This window comes from Grus americana, chromosome 7 (genome assembly GCF_028858705.1).
Source record: "Grus americana isolate bGruAme1 chromosome 7, bGruAme1.mat, whole genome shotgun sequence".
Lineage (NCBI taxonomy): Eukaryota > Metazoa > Chordata > Aves > Gruiformes > Gruidae > Grus > Grus americana.
This window is the reverse complement of record NC_072858.1, coordinates 13,627,604-13,648,417: the sequence shown is the minus strand read 5'-3', so window position 1 is coordinate 13,648,417 and position 20,814 is coordinate 13,627,604. Positions and strand designations below refer to the sequence as shown.

The following is a 20,814-nucleotide window of genomic DNA, read 5'->3' as shown; positions in this document are numbered from 1 at the left end:
CTAAACACTCAAAATAGGCAGATGTTTTATTTCATTTGTGCTAACTTGGTAGTAGAGCTGTTCTATCCATTTTGAGGTTCTTGTTGCTATAGTGTCTGAATATATACATAACCATCTTTATTTCTCAGAGCTGGTACTATAGTTTCATAAAGAAATCTGCTTTAGAACAGTGTGTTACCATATGCGTTTATGCAGGCTGGCAGCTACTGAAATCAAAGTTTTCTCCCAGCTAATATAGGAGCTTTGGGATTTGCTTCCATGTATATGTTATACAAAATTTTTCTGCCCATTTATTATCTAAAATGCCTTTTCCTTTCAATCTTATATAATTTTTTTCAGCCTCGTTCATGAGAGCCCAGTCCTCTTGAAAATCATTTCTCTCCCTAGCTTGGCAGTTTCATGAAGCATGCTTCTGCTAGGTTCTTCATTGTACTCACAGTGCTCACGTAGCTTCCATTATACAGCACGTAACGCAGAAAAGTGTGCTCAAGTGCCGAGTAAGATTTGCTCATTGGACAGCCTGCTAGGGAAAATAGGAGAATACACTCTTTTTACCTGCCTTTATTTTGGTATTCTTAAGGCCCAGTTCAGTTTTATTTTAGCTATTATCCGTACATCTTTAAAATGGCTGAGATTTACTTTACCTTCTCAAATTTGGCATTTATATATTTTCAGTGCCAAGTATAGATTCTGCTTGGATTTGAGACTAAACCTGTTACACGTCAGGTAGTCTGAGTTGGGGATTTTTTTTGGCAGAATTGTCTATTTTCATAAAAATAACTGCAATTCACTTCAGGAAACTAATGACTGTAGAATCCCTAAGAGTCTCTTTTGACCTGCCCATTATTGTTTCTCTGTCATCTTGCCTTTAGAGAGATTTTAGCAGAGGTAGTTTGGGAGTGTGCTTTGTGCGCACTGAAACTTACAGGTGAACTGCAAAATCTACTGCCAAAATACAATCCTTTCTTTACTGCACCTTTATCATTTATATATAAAGTCAGCCTTTTGAAGGGATTTTTCCATCCAAAAATGAAAAGGGAAACTTTGTTTTTGGCTTTTTATACTTTACTAGGACTTGGCTTTTTTCTGTCTCTATTTCCTGGAGGATTTGACTCCCTCTGGAAGCACTGGATTAATGCACTATCTTGTGGCTGAAGCTAGCAGTTCTCTTAGCCCTCAATTAAAGGGGTGAGTATATTGAGCTTTAAGCCTTTTCTGTGCTTAAAAGTACCATTCCTACTGGCAAAAAAGTAACTTTTCTGATTTAGCTATACCAGTTCTTGAATGGCAGAAGACTTTCTTGCCAGTATAATTGCATTTAATTGTGTAGCCAGTAGCTGGCATAGCCATGTCAGCACAAAGAAATTGCACCACTATCTGAGAAAGCTAAGCTGGCAAAACTTCTTCTAACCATGGATCAAATGGTTCCTGACATGGAGGAAAAAAAAAGGGAGTAGAAAAATGCTCTCCTGTCCTCACAAAAACTGAAGTGTTGTTATATATCTTAAGGAAGAGTAGAGAGAGAAAACAGTACCTGGTGGAGTGTGGTTTTTGAGTTTGACTCCAGTTTTTAAGTTGGTGGCCAGAATTTAAATGGATTTATATTAGAATGTAGAAATGAGGAATACAGTAAAGACTCAGGCCCAACATTTACTTTTTCGCTTTCAGTTGGGTATGAATAATAAAAAAAAAAAGTATACTTCCCCTGTGCCATGCAGAACTGGACACTGGTGTGTCAAAGGCACACTATAAGAATTGCCTTGATTTAGAATTGGACTCCGAAGAGAATCTCTGTTCTTTTTTCAAATGAAGAAATAATGTATTCCCATGAACTCTGACTGTAACCCAGTTCTAACTAGTGATGAACAAAAAATATCTAATTATCAACACAATATTTTGATGCACAACAGTCTGCTGAGTTAGTGCCATCAAATTAATTTTAGTCCAGTGCCTTGAATCTGATTTGAACTGGAGTCTCCAATGCAGTATGAAGTGACATATGGAGGTACTTAATGCATCGAATCATCCTTCAGGATGACTTTTTTCAGGTTCTTTCTTTTTTGGGCTGTCCTTATATTTTCCTTTTGTTGTGCTTGAAATGTTCATTGCTGAACTAGGGCTTCAACTGGGGACTTTAACTTTGACTGTAAGTGGAAATGTTTTCTATTTTAGTATTGGTGTTAAATTAAAGGATTAGTGTCTTTTAGTGGATCTATGCCTGGCGTGATGATTTTTCCATACAATTAGAATTTCTCTAGTGCCTTTTGTTCTGCCACTGATATTATTTTTCTAATTAATTTAATTATTTATATTTTTACAACTGATTGTGTATCCAGTAGAGTTCTGTGAGTCGGGCAGAACCAGTCACACAGAGAAAATTGTGGAATCATTGTGTTAATTCTTGGTGCAACTTACTTGGGCTCATATGTAATCCTGTGATGAGTGATCACATCTCATAAACAGGAAACATAAGAGTCACCTGGGTGAAGGTCTGTTGAGGGTCTACATATCTGCCTGAAAGTTTGGTGTAAGCCTTAAAATGTCAATAGGAATTTGAGGGATGTTTAGTTCTTGCCCTAGCTCTCCTCAGAAAGGAATTGATTTCTATTTCTGTGTATTTTGAATACGCTTCTTCGTGCATTAGTTTATTTTAGCCCTTCTAATCTCAGTCCATCTAGAATTAGACGATATTCTATGCTATAGAAACTTACAGCATGATAAACTGCTCTTAAAAACACACTGACATTTACGTTCTTTCCCTCCTCCCACATATGTTGCGATTCAAATGGAAGAGAATCAAGTCTTCCCAGGAAAATAGCCTTTTTGGTTTTTTTGTTTAGGGTTTGTTTGTTTAAACAGGGTTTTGAAAAACAGGCAGGAAAGGTGCTGATCACTTTAATTTCATCAGGTAAAGATAATCAACTGCTCTTTAGGATAAGAAAATAATTTTCCAATAAAGCTAGTGCAAATATTTCTGACACTGAGAAATAGGAAGCAAAGCAGATTACTTAGTGATCACACAAAACATTTTTGCTGAAGAATTTTCTTAGTGGAAGAGTTGAATTTTTACTGAATCTTTGTGGAACTACATTGCACTCATAAACAAAACAAAAAAGATTTAACAGCATTCAGATACTGAAAGGAGGCTATATAAATACCCAAGGCACATCACTGTTATCTGCAATCTGCATCAGAAAAGCAGAAACAGTGATCACCAAGGTATTTTATTCAAATGCGTTATATCTGATTGGAATCCAGAAATCCTGAACATGGATACCTTGTGTCATTAGACTTAAAATATTTTGTAAAATGATCCATTCCTAAAGTTCTCAGTCAAAATTGCCATTAGCTTCAATGATAGTTTGCTAGAATAAAGCTTGAATAAAAAGTTCAGGAATTGTTCCAGTAAATAACAAATAACTGAAAACAAACTTGTTTACTCCTCATTCCTGTATTCAGCATGTATCTGGGAAGGAAATAAATCTGCTGTGCACCCCAGGGTAAAGTATATTAATCAACCAGTTATCTTGTTAAGGGAAAGTAAATGCTTCGCTGTGCTGACTGAATACATTGCAATGCACAAACTTTGCAGTGCTGTTAGCAATCCGATACTGACTGTCAGCCATTCAGAAGCTGCTAGAGAAGTTAGAATACCTGAGGAGTGCAACAGCAGTGTAGCAATACATTCACAAGCCCATATTACATAGTGTGGCCCAGAGCCAGCTGAAAAATCTTCATTATTCAGGTGTACCCTTTGGCAAGCATTCTTCCACTGAAGCAAGGGTATTCTGCTCCTCCCTCAGCAGCAAGATATGGACAATCTACAGCATCCCATTCAGTGATGGATTATTATATCATATAATAGTTGCAACATCAACAACAACAAAACCCAACCAAAAAAAAGGCATTCCACAGAGACAGACTAGATTTTCTCTATTTCAGATCACTTATTTTCACTTGTACAGGTGTGTGAATGATGCTGTTGTTGAGAAAACACACGCAGAAAGATGCAGCAGGCTGCTTTGGGGCAGTTAACGGGCAGGCAGTTAAAGTCACTGTGTTGTATTTTTTAAAAAAAGGTAGCTCAAAATTGGACACATGAGGACACGAACAGGTGTAGAAAGAACCCCATTCCTCATTCTTCACTCTGAGACAGCCAGACATGAGCTGCCAAGTGCATGGGAGCCACAAACCCTTCGTAGGGAGGCTGCCAAGTAGGGTGCGTCAGTCAGCCAGTTGCTCCACATCCTCTAGCCCAGAGCTCAAGTCTTCCCATGCCTGTCTTAGTAGGTACAGCTGTAATCTTAAACAGGGGATGGCACACTTGGGCACAGCAGCCGTTATTACATGAACATTAGGATTTGCTCTCTTTCCCCTTCCTTTAGTCTTGTTTCTGTTGAATTTCTTTGAATTTTAAGAAACAGGCAGGGGGAGCTGAAATGGAACTCCTCAAAGGATAGCAGAGGGTCAGCTCTAATTATACTGAGTCTGAAGGAAGCCATAGAATCGTTTTGGTTAGATATTAAAACATTCATGACTTCAGAATTGCTATGCGTGATTCCTAGATGCAGCTATTTCTTAATAGGTTCCAAGTGTGACCCACTCTTTCTTCCCTGAGGTACTTGGCATATGCAGGGAAACTCTGCTATCCTGTCAGAAAGATCTATGTAGGCTTTACTGCCTTGTTAGATGGGTGTTTGTAGGTTTAAGTGGTGGCTTGACTTTGAGACAGCTGTTCAGAGGTAGCAATTCCAGAACACCAAAGGACTTGAAGCTAAGTGCTCTCATCTTTCAGGGAAATCTAAAGATCTAAGTCAAGCAGGTGATTAAAGAGATGTAGGCACGTAACTTACAGATAGGTATTTCTAGAAGCAGCTCTGCAGTTTCTCTGACCCTTCGAGGTCATCTGTCAGATGATCAGTCAGAAGTGAGAGCAGAAGCTGGGTCTGCTGGGAATCCCTATCCCAAGCCTCCACCTGCAGGAGCAGCTAATCATTAAAGGCAGAACTGTGATAGTTCTCCTTTGATTCATCTGATATTTTAAAAATCTAAATGGCTATTGAATAGGTAAAATACATGCTGTTACACTGACATTAAAATACAGAGGTTTTAAGTCAAATAGTCTACATTTGAAGAAAAGACTTTTTGGGGGGCTTGAAACCCTGTATATAGTATTATTAGCCAGTAAAAGGCTTCCCATTGTTTGCTTTGTAGACTTATTCACTTAGAATATTTAGATTCCTTGTTGATAAGATTTGTTTCAACCTCTGATTTGTTTCAACCTTCCTCCAGAAGACTTTTAAGAAAAAATGCTACTAGAATATGAAACAAAGGTTTGTTTAGAGCTCTCTTCAGTCCAACTGTCAAGCTGCAGGCACTGTGGAAATAGCTGGAATGTTTACATCAATCCATGCCGTGTCAAGGGTAATTCTCACCTTCAAGGAATAGCTCACTTTTCTTTTGTGTGTATATACATGCATGTGTGTTCCTGTTCGCACTTATAGAAGAACAAGGGATAATTAATTGATCATCTTCTGCAATGTAAAGTATAAACACTGTGATTAAATGAGCTACTCTGATTAATGATTTTATAAACTCTTGTGTAATGTCAACAGTAAAAAGGGAATTGCAGCTGTTATTTCAGCAAGAGGCATCCATGACATTTTTCCTTGTGTCTTAAAGTTCAGGAGTTGAAAGGACAGGAGGATATGTCACCTATTTGCTTGTCCGTTGGAAAAAAAAACCCACTGCTTTCCCACACATTTCCTAAGAAAGATGCAATAGTACCAGCACCTAGCAATAATAATAAAAATAATAATAAGTTCCAATTGCACTTTAGCTGGAAATGTTTGTACTTTGTTGTTTCTGGAAGATGGTAATAATGGAGCATTCAGCTCTTACTGTTATAAAAAAAGTCAAGGGTGAAGACCTTAGAAGATGCTCCGAGGTGTTTTTTTCTCTCTCATTAAGCTGTTTTGAAAATGCTAGTCAATTTGGTGCAGTCTGCTCTGTGCCAAAGGAAACAGATTTGCTCTTGAGAAGCATCATTATCAACTAGAGGGATAAGTCATAAGACAGGTTTAATTTAACTCCATCTAGAGTGGTGCAAATTTCATCAAAGACAGGGAAATGATCCCAGCCTTTCCATCAAGTTGGTGGCAGCATTTTAACAAGGAAACCGCAAGCGTCACATGCAGCATTAGTGTTGCCACATTGTGAGAGGACTTCAGTGCCTGGTTTCAAGCCTGAATTAATTTGCCCAATAAAAAACCTCACATTGGACAGTTAAAGGAGGGTCTAGATGATGATGAAAATACAAGCTGTTGTAGGGAACTGCATACTTGCAAAGGTGTTTGCTGATGGATGTGGAATAGACAATAAAGAGCAGGAGCTTTTGAAAAGTGTTTATTGAGAAAGTTTATGCTGCGCATTTCTCACAGTGCTGGAGGCAACTTTCTTCTATTGTTATAAAATTCGTGAAGGTTACTGTATGCTAATTTTTTCTACACCTCATAAAACTTTTAATCATAGATGTCCTGAGCCAACAGCTACTCTATTAGGTATACACATACACACAAATAAGTGTGCAGCTTATACAGGTAAAATCACTTTGACTAGATATGTATGTCTATATATGTATTTAATTCAGATTTCGGTGTCTTGTTTAACACTTCTGAAATGGATCACAGCCCCGTAAGGATGCTCTGCTGCTGCGTGGCATCGTAAACAAAATGGCTCTGGAGTTCAGCATAGTGCTGACATTTTGGTTATAATGCCAATAAACAAGAACCCCCCTGTGGCACGTTGACTGACTTGTTTTCCTCACCAAAGCCATGAGGAACTGTAGTGTGCTTACAGAGTTACTGTGTTGCTTTCTCCACCCTACTAATTAAAATAAAGATTTTTAGCTAGGTTAAATGTTTTGGGGTTTTCCACCATACACTACATTGTACACTTTTGCTCAACATCTTCATATTGTTGGGGTTTTTTTCCTTAGCGCCTGCCTCCTGTAATTGAGCTAACATAAATGAAATTTACTCTGAACCAAAGGATTTGGGATTTGTGTGTAGGTTTTTTTAATAATTTGTGTGATAGAAAGCTTTTGGTGTACAATAGGATTTTTGTGTGTCTGGTGGAGAAGGCTGTTGGTGTGCTGCTATGCCAGGTAAATTTGTTGAATTATCTACTTGGAAAGACAAGCTGATAAAAACGAGGAAGCTGGGACTTCATGGCCTATTTCTGCTGTGAATACATCTTCATTAAATGTACGGTCATCCATCGTCTCTGGCTCAGAATGATACCCTGGGCTAACTAACAAGATGGGTCATTTCAGGAGTTTCCTAGTCTCACAGTGAGGGAGAAGATGATATAAAATGGAGTCTCATCTTTAGAGCTAATGCCAGGTGCATCAGTCTGTCCCAGTATTGCTGACTACCTCGCACTCCTTGTCAAAGCAGTGAAATGCCTTTGTGTCATTTTGGGAATGTGTCTGATGGTGCCGATGGTCCCTCTGGCAGGGAACAACGAGCAAATTGCGCTGTGCTGGTCAGCAGCAATAGCTGCTTTTGCAGTAGGATTGTTCTGGCAAAAGTGATTCTTCTTGCTGTAGACTGAACCAACTTGTGACAACCGAGTCCTGAAGAATCAACTGAAATTTGCCAAACACCTGCCAGTCCTCTGCAGAAGAAAATTATTTTTTCTCAATTTGCTGTAGAGCAAGCAGAACTCTGGATTCTGGCTGAGACAGGAGCTAGTTAAATTTAGGGGAAAACAACAATCCCCTCCCTCTCCCAAATTAATAGACGAGAGACTTAGGGATGCAGAAACATATTGTCATGGGTGAACCTAAAGGCAGATCTGTGGGCTCCTTGAAGCTCCCCTGGAAAACAAATCTAAGACAGGAAAGGCTGTTCTAAAAATAATGTGGAGTTTTATTTACACAGTTTTTACCACAGGTATTCACAGAGGCGCTGAAATTCTCTTTGGAATGCCTGAAATTTGACTGTAACCCTCAATCTGAGTCTCCCAGTGTGCCCTACATACACAAAATGAATGTACCCTCATCTCTCCACCATTGGCTTGGTTTAGTTTATGCCATAAACCAATGAAGCTTGTTGACATTATGGGCTCAGTCCTACAGTCAAACACCTGCTGAATTCCATGAGAATTTTGCCATGGGAAGAATCATATAAAAAGCTTTGGTATTGGCCTAGACCTGATCTGAAGACATGTGCATTGCTCTTACCACTGAAAGCTTAAAAGGATGGAGTTACAGAGAGATCTAATGGATTGTCCTTCACCTCCTCAAGAACAGTAGTGCCTCACAGCATGTTTGTGACTTTAAGTTCTTTTCATCTCAAGAACACATAACTCTGGCAAGATGTATGTTGTGATTGCAGCGTGGCATGGGGACGGAGGGGAGTGTGAGTTGTGGCAGTTTGGGACAAGCCAGAGAAACCCATCTTACACATGCTGCAATGGATTGACTTATTCCTGCCCAATGGGTGTAGGATTTCGGGTAGCTTTTTCTCCAACATCATCTGCGCAGCCATCAACAGAAGTAAATGGAGTTTACTAACTACTTCTTTGGACAAAACAGTGGTAACTGCTTTCCAACAGGCACCAAACAGATCAGCTTACCCTCTTGTTTTTGAATTAGTGCTACTCCGCTGATCATCATTGCTGACTTATGATTTTCTTGTCAGTGTCAGGATACCTTCTCTCCAATCAGCTCCATTGGGTTCTCAGGCATTTTAAGGAATGCACAAGCATTTTACTTGTTTCCAAAACAAAAAGCAACCTAGATCCGTCTTCTGGGGGTATTATTTTATGCAGTACAACTGAAAGCTACTTTGAATACAACTCACACATCAGACAACCCTGCAGGTCTTTCTACATGTTCTATGCTGTATCTGATAGCTGGCTGTTTATAAGATATCTGCATATAATACACATTACACAGCTTGCCTGTCCTTTGAATGTAGCTAGAGTATTGTAGAAGCCAATTTTTTTCTTTATTATTTTGTGCTGATTTTTTTTTTCTTGGGCATTCCTGATTTCTTACGTGTAGAGATAAAAGTACCTGCTGTAAGCAATGCATTTTTCGTGGTAGCATCACATGTACCTTGTGACTGACTTAGATTTACTCTAGTGGTTGCTGTTTTTAAATTAATTTAAATTAATTGTTGGCATTTTTTTGTTTTGTTTTGTTTTGTTTTTCATCCTGAGATAAAATGTCAGAAATTATAGAAATGCCAACCTGTAAATATAAAGTTTTGCTGATGAGGAAAGGAGTATCCAGGATTTTCTTTTAATGTTTTGCTGACATATGGTGCTTGTAACCCAGTGACAAATTAATTGACTAGATGTAAAAGAGATGGACAGTGCTTAGCAAGGAAGGACAGGATATGCATTATAAGACAGCTGGTTCTGCCTCTGTTGGATTATGGAGACAATATACATCGGACAGCTAACGAGTCTCTGTTGCATAAGATAGATTCTCCTTATAATAGAATTGCATGCTTTGTCTCTAAATGGGGTTATTATACACACCATTGCACAATGTTTGAAGAGCTTGGTTGGCCCTTGTAGAGGGTTAGGAGAGAAATAAATTGGAAAACAATTGCACATAAGACCTTCAATCCATCAACTGCTCCATATTTATCCAAATTACTGTTACACTCTTCCAAAATACAAATCTGTGAGACATTCAGGGGTGGAATGTTAATACTGACCAGCCAGATTTTGACAAGGCAGATTTTTCTTTTGCTGTTTTTTTTAACTTGCAGTAAAATCTTGCTTCCTCAGGAAGAGAAGGTGGTAGGGTAAACCACTTGTAGTGACATAACAACTCTCTACTGAGAATGAATTCTCAATTTAATTTTTGCCACTATGCGAACTTCAGTCTGAGTTTCAGGAGGTTTTGATTTTTCCAAAGATAAACTGTGAACAACTTCCTTTATAAGGAACTCTTCCTCAGTAATATTTAGAGTTTAATGGCAATGCTTAAAAAAGTAATTTTGATTTGAAGTGCTTCCATTTTTGGGTCCCAACTTGTGACTATTACAGTGCATGGTTTTCAGAAAATGCTGAGGTCTAGAAACTCTGGACTCCTTATGCTCCTGAAGACTGGACACCTAGAATTTTATGTCTTCAAAATAACAAGCCACTTTTGAAAATCCTGGCTCAACCACTGAGCAAGGCCAAATGTAGCAATTCTAGGTGATGTGATGGCACTGTGTCCCATATTGACTGAAGAATTCTGTGGTAAGAGTTGTAGACAGAGCTTATCCAAAAGACAGCAAAACCGGGTTTTGTTAAAGCTGGTGTAAATAATCACCTATCCTACCTCCTACTGGCATTTTTGTCTTCTTCAGTTAAATCTTTTGTCTGCTAGTCTGACTTACAGTCAAAGAACCCTCCTTTTTAATTCCAGCTCTCCGGCTACCAGACAAGGATGGGATCTTGCTAAATAATGTTAAATAATAACAATCTGTCATGGTTTTACCCCAGCCGGCAGCTGAGCACCACGCAGCTGCTCGCTTACTCCCTCCCATTGGGATGGGGGACAGAATAGGAAAAGTTAAAGTGAGAAAACTCGTGGCTTGAGATAAAGACAGTTCAGTAGGTAAAGCAAAAGCTGCACGCACAAGCAAAGCAAAGCAAGGAATTCATTCACCACTTCCCATGGGCAGGCAGGGGTTCAGCCATCTCCAGGAAAGCAGGGCTCTGTCACGCGTAATGGTTACTTGGGAAGACAAATGCCATCGCTCTGAACGCCGTCGCCCCCCCCTTCTCTTCCCCCAAGCTCCTTATAAACTGAGCATGACGTCATATGGTATGGAATATCCCTTTGGTCAGTTTGGGTCACCTGTCCTGTCTGTGTCTCCTCCCAACTTCTTGTGCACCCCCAGCCATCCCACTGGTAGGGCAGTGCGAGAAGCAGCAAAGGCCTCGGCTCTGTGTAAGCACTGCTTAACAATAGGTCCATAGAACAAAAACATGTCTATATTATCAACGCTGTTTCCAGCACAAATCCAAAACATATCCCCGTACTAGCCAATATGAAGAAAATTAACCCTGTCAGCTGAAACCAGGACACAATTTTAGTCTGACAGGGTAGATACTAAAAATATTGTAATGTGCAAAGCTATGAAGGTGGCTTTGTTCAGTGCTTTATTCCTCAGACTAAAGCAAGTACATGCTCGAAACACAGTAGAAAACAACCTTTTAGTACAGAAAGCTGTAAGTGGGTCCATGGTGTGGTGTCTGTTCTGGCATGGCTATATCCAATTCCCACAAGTATACTGTTCCAACAGAAAGGAAGAGGAGATGCATGACAAAGAGAAATTATTTGGTGGTAATTGTGCTAGTCGTAGTTGTTGCTGTTCATACTTCCTTTCCCTTTCCCAGTGCCCCTGTGGTTAAACTGGAAGTTTATATATGTATGTGTGTATATGTACAAGTGCTTTGCAGGATTTTCTTTGGAAGAAGGAGTTACTATTTTGTACAATCCTCCCCTGACATTTCTACGGCCTGCTCACATCCTGTTGGGTGAACCTATGACCTTTAATGTAAGGCAATGTGGCTCATAAGAAGAAAGATTGCAATAAGCACAGTTACTAGTAATTAATTTCCAACCCCTGGATACTTTTTCAGTGACTGTTTTATGTTCTCTGTGGTAGAGCATGCTCACTGATGACTGTTTAAGAGTATTTCATTCGAGGTTCGAAGTAGCTGGATGTTTCTCTTAATGAGCTCTCCCACTGCTATCACAACAACTTTAAATACCTTATGGCTAGTGAGGAAAGACTGACACACAGGCAGATTTGTTTCTGCAAATATCTTCCTGATTGAGTTGCATTTTTCAGCGAGGTTGATTTCATCACAGGTTGTGCTGCTGCTGCTATATTAGTTTTATAAGAACTCTTCTTCTTGTCTTTTTCTTAGGAAAAGGAGAAACTGTATGTGGAATTGAAGCATGTCTTGGCCCGGCAGCCTGGACCTGAAGCTGCAGAACAGTTGCAGCTCTACCGGCACACTCTCCGAGAAAAGACTAAACAGCTGAAAGTAAGAGGTGCCCTTTATCTCTGGCTGAGAGGCTGCCAGGATTGCAGAATGACTTCACCAGTGATCCCGGGGAGCAAGGCTTCAGGAAGATTTTTGATGATCAGTGTGCATATATATTAGATCAGGAAAATAAGATTAATACTGCATCTCCCCAAGGGAGAACCAATAGCAGTAGAAGAGCGTTTTTTCACATTATGCTAGTTTGTTTCATTAAAATAGATGAAAAGTCTTATTGGAATATGAGGGTGCAGCACAATGCTGTAAACGCTTTTTGTGCGTGGGCATTCTGGGACACCATCAGTTTTCCATTAAGCTTATTCTCCTTCCCTTTTCTTGAACTGTTAAGACCTTCAATAAGCAAATCAAAGCCATTTTATTTTCTTTTTAACAAACTAGTGGGAATATATTAAGAATCCAGTCTTCACTTCTTGTTATTTCTCTTGCAATGCATATATGTATATTAGACTGGCAACTTTTATAAGGATGACAGGAGTAACTTGTCCTAACCCCTTGTCACTAGAAAGGGGGATTTCATGGTTCTGAAGGAATCTTGTGGAAAACTTTGAAACTTGATATTAAAAAGTGATTCTTTGATAGAATGACCTGATCTTCCCTTGTTCTTGCCTGCATGAAAGATCAGTCTCCCCAGGAGTTCATCTACTTCTACAGCTCCTCTCTCTGTTGAAGACATCATCTCCTGTTCACTCATCATAATCACGTCTATACTAACCATGAGGAAAAAAATGCAGGAGCAGATGGGCCCTTAGGAAACAAAGAGGCTGTTATGCAAATCTTAGCTTTCCACAGAGAAGAAAAACAACGTAGAAAATGTAAAATAGAAGCCAAAGTTTAGCTAAACTGAATGTGATTTGAAGTTTTCCATACTGTTCCCATTTGTCCTTAATGCAGTCAATTGCTACTGTGTATTTCAGGCACAGTATGCTGTAGCGTATTGGTGCGCATGCCATTTTGTGGTGCTAGGTCAAGCTATTCTTCTTCTTAAAGAAGGAAAACACACTATGCATGCTCCTACTTTCTTTAAGGTTTACTGATTCACATGAAAGTGGTGTTGTATTCATATTTACATTGCCTGGTACTACTTTGCCTGTGTGGATTGAATTACTTCATATAACAAAGTGGATCCCGGTGAATAAAACCCATTATTATTAAATAAATCCTTCATTTTGGGTTTTCACCTAGATTTCTGTTCCAGAACATTAAAAGCTAATGTATGTATTAATACCATTCTCATAATTCTTGGAGCATATTTTACATGTTTTATTGTGGTTAAATGGCATATAGCCTTAATTTTGTAAATTGTCCTTAGGTGAGCAGAGGTGATCAGATGAAACATCATGATAGAAAATGAGACATGGTGGAAAATGGTGATGTCTTACATTGTCAAATGTGAAAGGAAAAAGTGCTTGTAAAAGTACTAATGTGTAAATGAAACTAACATCTCCTGTTTCTGCTTTTTGTCTTTTGTTTGTTAGGTTTTGTCCTCAGAATTGAATATGTATGAATCACAGAGCCAAGAATACAAATACGAAATTGAAAGACTTGCCAACGAGCTTCTGAATGTGAAAAAGAAATATCTAGCTCAGAAACGCAAGGAACAACAGGCCAGGTATGGGAAAATAAGTTTTATCTACACAACTTTCTGCATAAACTAGGGTTTTTAGAACCTGCTTTACCCTTTTGATCAGAACGTGTCCAAATTTAAGGTGATACAATATTATTGCCTAATTTTCCTGAATGTTATAATTTGTATTACTTCAGTCTGGTTTAGATTTACCATGATCTATGGCCAGGACAAGAACATCCAGCAGAGATGTTGCTGACATGTTCTGCAGTCCAGTTAAATTATTCATACCAGTGAGATGGTGCCCAGAGGATACAGATTAGTGTCTGGTCTCTCACATTAAACCATAGAATCATAGAATAGTTTGGGTTGGAAGGGACCTTTAAAGGTCATATTGTCCATCGCCCCCTGCAATGAGCAGGGTCATCTTCAACTAGATCAGGTTGCTCAGAGCCCCGTCCAGCCTGACCTTGAATGTTTCCAGGGATAGGGCATCTACCCTCTCTGGGCAACCTGTTCAAGTGTTTCACCACCCTCATTGTAAAAAAATTCTTCCTTATATCTAATTTAAATCTATCTTCCTTCAGTTTAAAGCCATTACCCCTTGTCCTATTACTCCATGCCCTTGTAAACAGTCCCTCTCCAGTTTTCTTGTAGGCCCCCTTTGGGTACTAGAAGGCTGCTATAAGGTCTCCCCAGAGCCTTCTCTTCTCCAGGCTGAACAACCCCAACTCTCCCAGCCTGCCTTCACAGGAGAGGTGCTCCAGCCCTCTGATCACCTTTGTGGCCTCCTCTAGACTCACTCCAACAGGTCCATGTCTTTCCTGTACTGGGGACCCCACAGCTGGATGCAGTACTCCAGGTGGGGTCTCACAAGAGCAGAGTAGAGGGGGAGAATCAGCGCCCTCGACCTGCTGGTCACGCGTCTTTGGATGCAGCCCAGGATACCGTTGGCTTTCTGGGCTATAAGCGCACATTGCCAGGTCGTGTCCAGCTTTTTTTTTCCATCAGTACCTCCAAGTCCTTCTTAGTAGGGCTGCTCTCAATCCCTTCATCCCCCAGCCTGTATTGTTACCAGAGGTTGCCCTGACCCATGTGCAGGACCTTGTGCGTGGCCTTGTTGAACCTCATGAGGTTCACATGGGCCCACTTCTTGAGCTTGTCCAGGTCCCTCTGGATGGCTTCCCTTCCCTCAGGCATGTCAACCACACCACTCGGCTTGGTGTCGTCTGCAAACTTGCTGGGGCTACACTTGATCCCACTGTCTATGTCATTGATGAAAACATTAAACAGTACTGTCCCCTGAGGGACACCATTCTTAACTGATTTCCATCTGGACATTGAACCATTGACCACTACCCTCTGGATGCGACCATCCAACCAATTTCTTATGCACTGAACAGCCCACCCATGAAATCTGTATCTCTCCACATTAGAGAGAAGGATGTTGTGGGGGACTGTGTCAAAGGCCTTACAGAAGTCCAGGTAGATGACATCCGCAGCTTGTCCCTTGTTCACTGATGTAGTCACTCCATCACAGAAGGCCACTAGGTTGGTCAGGCAAGACTTGCCATTGGTGAAGCCATTCTGGCTGTCTTGAATCACCTCCCTGTCCTCCATGAGTCTTAGCATAGCTTCTAGGAAGATCTGTTCCATGATCTTCTCAGGCACAGAGGTGCGGCTGACAGGTCAGTAGTTCCCAGGGTCCTCTTTTCTACCCTTTTTAAAAATGAGTGCAACGTTTCCCATTTTCAAGTCACCAGGGACTTCACCTGACTGCCATGACTTTTCAAATATGAGAGATCCTCAGCATTATGAGGACCTCAATGCATTTTACAAGTTATAATTATAATGAAACAGCATCTGATATGGGGGCCAACCTTTCTTCAAATGGCAACTACAATGCAAGAACAATGTCATTGTTGTTTCCAAAATGTGATAGTTGTGACTGATGACTATCCCCTTCTGGCGACAGACATCATTGCCAATGGTAGTAGGGATGAGCATTTCCTGTCTGCTTCTTGTTCCCTTCCTACATCCAGATAGAGGACAGTGAGCAATGCTCAGAGTCTGGCTTTGCCAGATGTCTTACCCTTTTGATAGAGCCTAAGAACTTTCCTGTAGGTAGTTGTCTCTGCTTAACCAGTAGCAGCTTGATGGCACCTCCCTGCTACTCTCAGTCCACAACTGAGCATTCAGCTGCTTCTCTTGATTAAAAGAAAATACTAGGATCTCAGTTGCCCAATTTCTGGCCCATTAAAGTGACCTAATTTGCAAAGTCTGAGAGATGAGACTATTCTGATAATGAATCTCCAAGCTGGGACACCAAAACTATTAGTTACTGGACTTTACATTTAAAGAGAGGTTTCTTAGATTTCTGCAGTCAGATGACATGATCGGTTACCAAGTTTTTCTGTGTATGCCTTTTGTCTTTCCACCGCTTTCCATCCTCAGCCTGTCTCTTCCTCACACACTAAAGCCAAGAGTTCTCTACGTCACTAAAGCCAAGAATTCTCTACATTGCTGAACATAATTCAAAACTGCCTGTATCTATTTCTTCCTTAATCATATTTCAGCCAGCAAACAGTTTTGATGACTAAATTAGCAAAATAGCCAGTGATAAACAGTGACTTTTGTCCATCTGCAAATTGCATAATGTTACCTTAATGTTTGGAATTAACAACAATTGTGCAGGGCTAATGGCCTTCCTGGAGCTTTAGAATCAATATGTGAGGCTACCATAATGCCTGATAATCCATTTCCAGCAGCTTAGCATCCTCTTCACAATAGTTTTAATATTTCCATTTTGGACCCTGGCATCATGTTTCTTTCCGTTCATCAGATGAGAAGAAATTCACCCGTGTTTTGTTGTTATATCACACCTAGAATTAATTCCTGTTATAACCATTGAAAAAAACAAACTTGTTAGGGGCATAACTGCTTTAAAGTAAAACCAAAATATTGTGTGAGGTGATGGTGACTGAACTTGGGTCTGTTAATCATACACAGTGAATGGAATTTTGTGTTGCAGGTCAATTAGTGCCAGACTCAATACTCTGTTTATAGGTTCAGGATAGATACCTGCCATTAGTGCAGCTTGTCAGGTGGTTGTTCTTGTGGGCAGGCATGGCTGTAGTCCAATAAGCATGGTGTCTCTGTGACATCTGTGTTTTGGAAGTACATTCAGGTGCTTCTGCAGGATGATAGCATCTCCTTGCTCCCACCTCAGTCTCAGAAGCTACCAGCACTGTGCTGTCAGCCCTGACTTTGTGGCAGCCAAGAGGTGGCCAGGTGCTGGGCTTTGCTGTACTCTGCCCCTCATTGTTTTGTTCCCCAGTCAAATCTGTTGGACTACATCCTGCTTTGAAGGATATGCACACCCCAAGGCATAAATGGGCATATTAGTCCGGGATAACTGCAGTTTCTGTCATCTCTAGACTGTCCTTTATGTTGCCCAGCAGCAGTGCAAAGGAAGCAACCTTGTTGTGCAGCCTTCCTTCTCCAAACTGCCAATTGTGCGTGACATGTCTTTCGCTTGCTGCAATAGAGAGAGCCTGTTGTGCATCCAGATCCTTCCCCAAGGAGTCCTTCACCCCTGACATACAGCCATTCCACATCATTCCTACCTCAGCCTGGGCTGGACAGGCACTGCCTGGTCTGTAGATGGTAGCCAAAGAGCCAGGGCTGTTTGATTCATACAGTTTCAGGTTGCTCTAAATCCCAGCTGACACAAAACCACTGACCTGATTTCTGTCATGCTGGCTAATGTTAACATCATGTCTGAAATAAATGTGGCTGGTTTTGCTAATAAAAAGAGGATGCTGTCAGGACAATAGCATTAATAGCATTGCTGTGAAAGAGAAGTAATACTCTCAGATAACCTCACACAAAGGTATCATCTAAAGCTTTTATTGATTTCCTCAAGACAGTTCTGGTTTGTGATTTAAAGTCTTGATACTGAACTAATGCAGCTTTCCATGGGATGCTGAAGGAATATAATGAGTGGCAATAGGAATTTAGCTTTGTTTTGTGTTCAAGATGAAAATCCAATATTGAAGATTTTGGTTGTGAATTTTAAATCCTCTTTTTCTACTCTTTGATTCTGTTGTCTTTCCCAGATGTCTTAGGCTTTCTTTTTCTCACTTGTCCCATTCTTTCCTTCTGCTTCTTGCACCCTTTCTGCTTCACTACTTTTCCTAGTTGCTTCTAGCACCAGGGTTCCAGTTTGATCTTGATAAGGATCAGTGAGAAAATACGAAGCTTAAATCCACACCAGAGACCTGATCCTGCAGTCCTATATATGTAAATAACTGCACTGAGGGATGTCAGTAGTAACTGGGAGCTTTTGCACGTGGTTGCTTGCACATTAATTCTGCATAAAATATACAGTATTTGTCTGCATAGAATTTTCCATACTGATGAGCACATCTGTTGGCTGTCTCCATGGGAGCATGAAGAAAGAATGAGCATGGACTCTGGATCATTTTCTCTCCCCAAAGTTGGAAGCCCAATAGTGAGATAGGATGAGCCATCTAAATATAGCATGTTAGTTTTTAGTGCTGTCAGCTGGCACATGCATTAGTGCCACACTGATACAATTAAATACAGTTATAAATGGTTTTCATGGTTAAGTTAATCTGTGCCATCTTTTGCCTATTTTCCCACCTCCATATGGGTTAAATTTGGAAAAGGAAGCATAACTATCAGCCTACAGGGTTTCTCTGAACTTCCTCCTCTCCGAACACAGTTATTTAGGGACAAAGAGAAAATTAGTAACTTCAGGAAGTGTTTTCTTTTCTCTTACTGGGGTCTGAGAAAGGGTACTAGTGTGACAAGACTAGATTTTGCAAAAGTGTGGTTGCACTCACATTTGTGTCTCAGTCTCAATGACTGAAAAATAAAAGTAATGGCACTGACCTTCTTTGTAAAGCCTTGAGACCTCTGCTGTTATGATAAACTAGTACTTCATAAAGCTCCACTTGGTTAATTTTAAATATCTCAGGAACTTTCTCTGAAACTTCCAGGTATATCACAGTGAATTAGAAATACTGCTCTTCATATTTGTTCTGCTGTGCTCACCTCTGCAACCTTCTAAGAGTGGAACAAGCTATCTCTTGTTCCCTCCTCTTAAGGCCGTCAAATTCAAGCCCTCCTGGATCCTCAGATGGAACAACTTCCTGGGGCTATCAGTGCACCCACAGCACACTGATAGTTTTCTGCAAATGTCACAGGCAGGGTAATTATCACTAGAACTTTGTTAAAATGCGAAGACAGATAACGCTATTTATTCGTTAAAATTCAACAAAGAAAAAATATCTCCTTGTGCCTTTGATGAATGTAGCTGTTTGTTTGAAAACAGGCACATACTTGCTAGAATGGGATGGTGATTAGAAAGCTGCAGTCACAGAGCTCATGTACAAACTTGCTCTAATGAGGTGCTCTGACCATTTTGGGGAGTAGCACGAAGAGAGCTCATTTATTTCTAATTTTTAATAATTCCAAAAACCATCAGTAGTCTTGTAATTAGATCCAAACAGACACCTAGTCTTGGCAGTTTAGCCTAGCAGGCTTTAATCAACAATTTTTTTAATGATCTCTTGATACATGGTTGGATCAAAGAAACTTTGGAGGACACAGATTTCCTTAGTTTGTGAACATCACTGGGCTGCAGAATGAAATATGTATTTTCCTTTTCTTTGTTTCTCTTTAAAGGGAGAAGGAGCGATCCTTGACTGACATGGAGCCTGAGTTTCCACGCCCCAGGTCTGATGTTCCTCGCTTCACCGGAGGGGGCTTTGCTTTCAGCAGGCCCCTTCCCAAAGTTACAGCTTAGGAATGGACTCATCTCATCACATTCCTGTTCCCAGTTACTTGTTAAACTCTATTTTGTGCTGGGTTGTTTGAGAAACTGTAATTTTAAAAGAAATTCAGAATCAACTTTCCCTCCGAAATCACTGTATTGCCTTCAGCAAAGGGCATTTTATAGTAGAATTAGTGTAGTTTTGATTTACAAACTGTGGACCAAATCTGCTTATATGATGCCAGCAGAAGCCTGCACTGGTATAACTGAATAGTGGAGACCATGCAGATATTTCTTCTTCAGTACTGTGTCTCTATTTAGCACTGTAACACCACAAAATGCCTTAATATGTAGTTATTTCCCCTTTATCTACCTCTGTTATAAGCACTCACTCCATTTATCTTCTGACTCAAAGCACCTGGAAGAAATGAGAAAACAAGAAAGAAGAAAAATTAATAGGCTGCTGTTTCAAGCCCTACTGAGCAAATGCAAAATTAACAAGTCTTTACTTAGATGTACACATGTAGCAGTTCTTTGTGCAGGTAGTATATAATAGGGTTTATGCAGTGTTTGCTAGAGTTGTTAGTAAGATCAAGGAATTTTGTGGCCACAACGTACATTATTAAGAATGCAATTCTGTTTACTCTGGTAGACACAAAGTGACATAATTATGTCTGTTCAACTGGGGAGACTGTACACACTGACTGGGACATGTTGTTCTCCCACATAAATCCTTCCAAGCATTCAAACTTGGACTCAAAACATGGCAAACTTTGCTCTTTAATTTCTAGACACTTGGGCATTTTTGTAACTTTCAGAAATTGTTTTTGTAATACAGCAGGAGCCCTCCAACCTTTTCAGCCAAAAGAGATTTAATTACCATTCATTAACAAGTGAAATAACAAAGTCACGGCATGAGGTGCTGAAGTAAAGAAAACTTTCAAGCTGTAAAATAAAATGTTTTGAAACTGATTTGTACATGGAAGCTTTTTCCCAGCCTAGGGGATAAAAATACTTGTCCAAAGAGATATGCTGATAAATATTTCACATGCACAAAAAAACCCTTTGCAAAGATTTTGTTCTTTCCTTTGGTGGAATACATAATTAAATATTAAAGCTACTGTGGGAAACTTTTAATGGAAGTGTTTAATTCAAAGGAATCAAGTTAAATACGACAGGGATCTACTTTGCTTTTACATTGGGGGCCAGAACACTTAGTCATCAGATCCATTGTATTTTTCTTTTGTTCCCAAAATAGCTATTATTGCTTTTTCTCTGTCAGGTGCATTATGCTAAAGTTACCATTTTAGGGCAGTCATGCTGTCTGAATCGTGTCTTTTGTGTACCTGACATGTCCTTATAG

At 40.0% G+C, this 20,814-nt stretch overlaps 1 protein-coding gene across 1 annotated transcript in view; it reads left to right on the top strand.

Annotated features, from left to right (window-relative positions):
- CFAP58 (cilia and flagella associated protein 58) overlaps positions 1 to 20,482 on the top strand; it is a 59,291-nt gene extending 38,809 nt beyond the window's left edge. The window contains exons 16-18 of the mRNA XM_054831161.1: positions 11,950 to 12,069; positions 13,563 to 13,696; positions 19,364 to 20,482. Coding sequence (XP_054687136.1) covers positions 11,950 to 12,069; positions 13,563 to 13,696; positions 19,364 to 19,484 — 375 coding nt within the window. The 3' untranslated portion in view covers positions 19,485 to 20,482. The remainder of the gene's footprint in view (positions 1 to 11,949; positions 12,070 to 13,562; positions 13,697 to 19,363) is intronic.
- Positions 20,483 to 20,814: the final 332 nt, after the last annotated feature.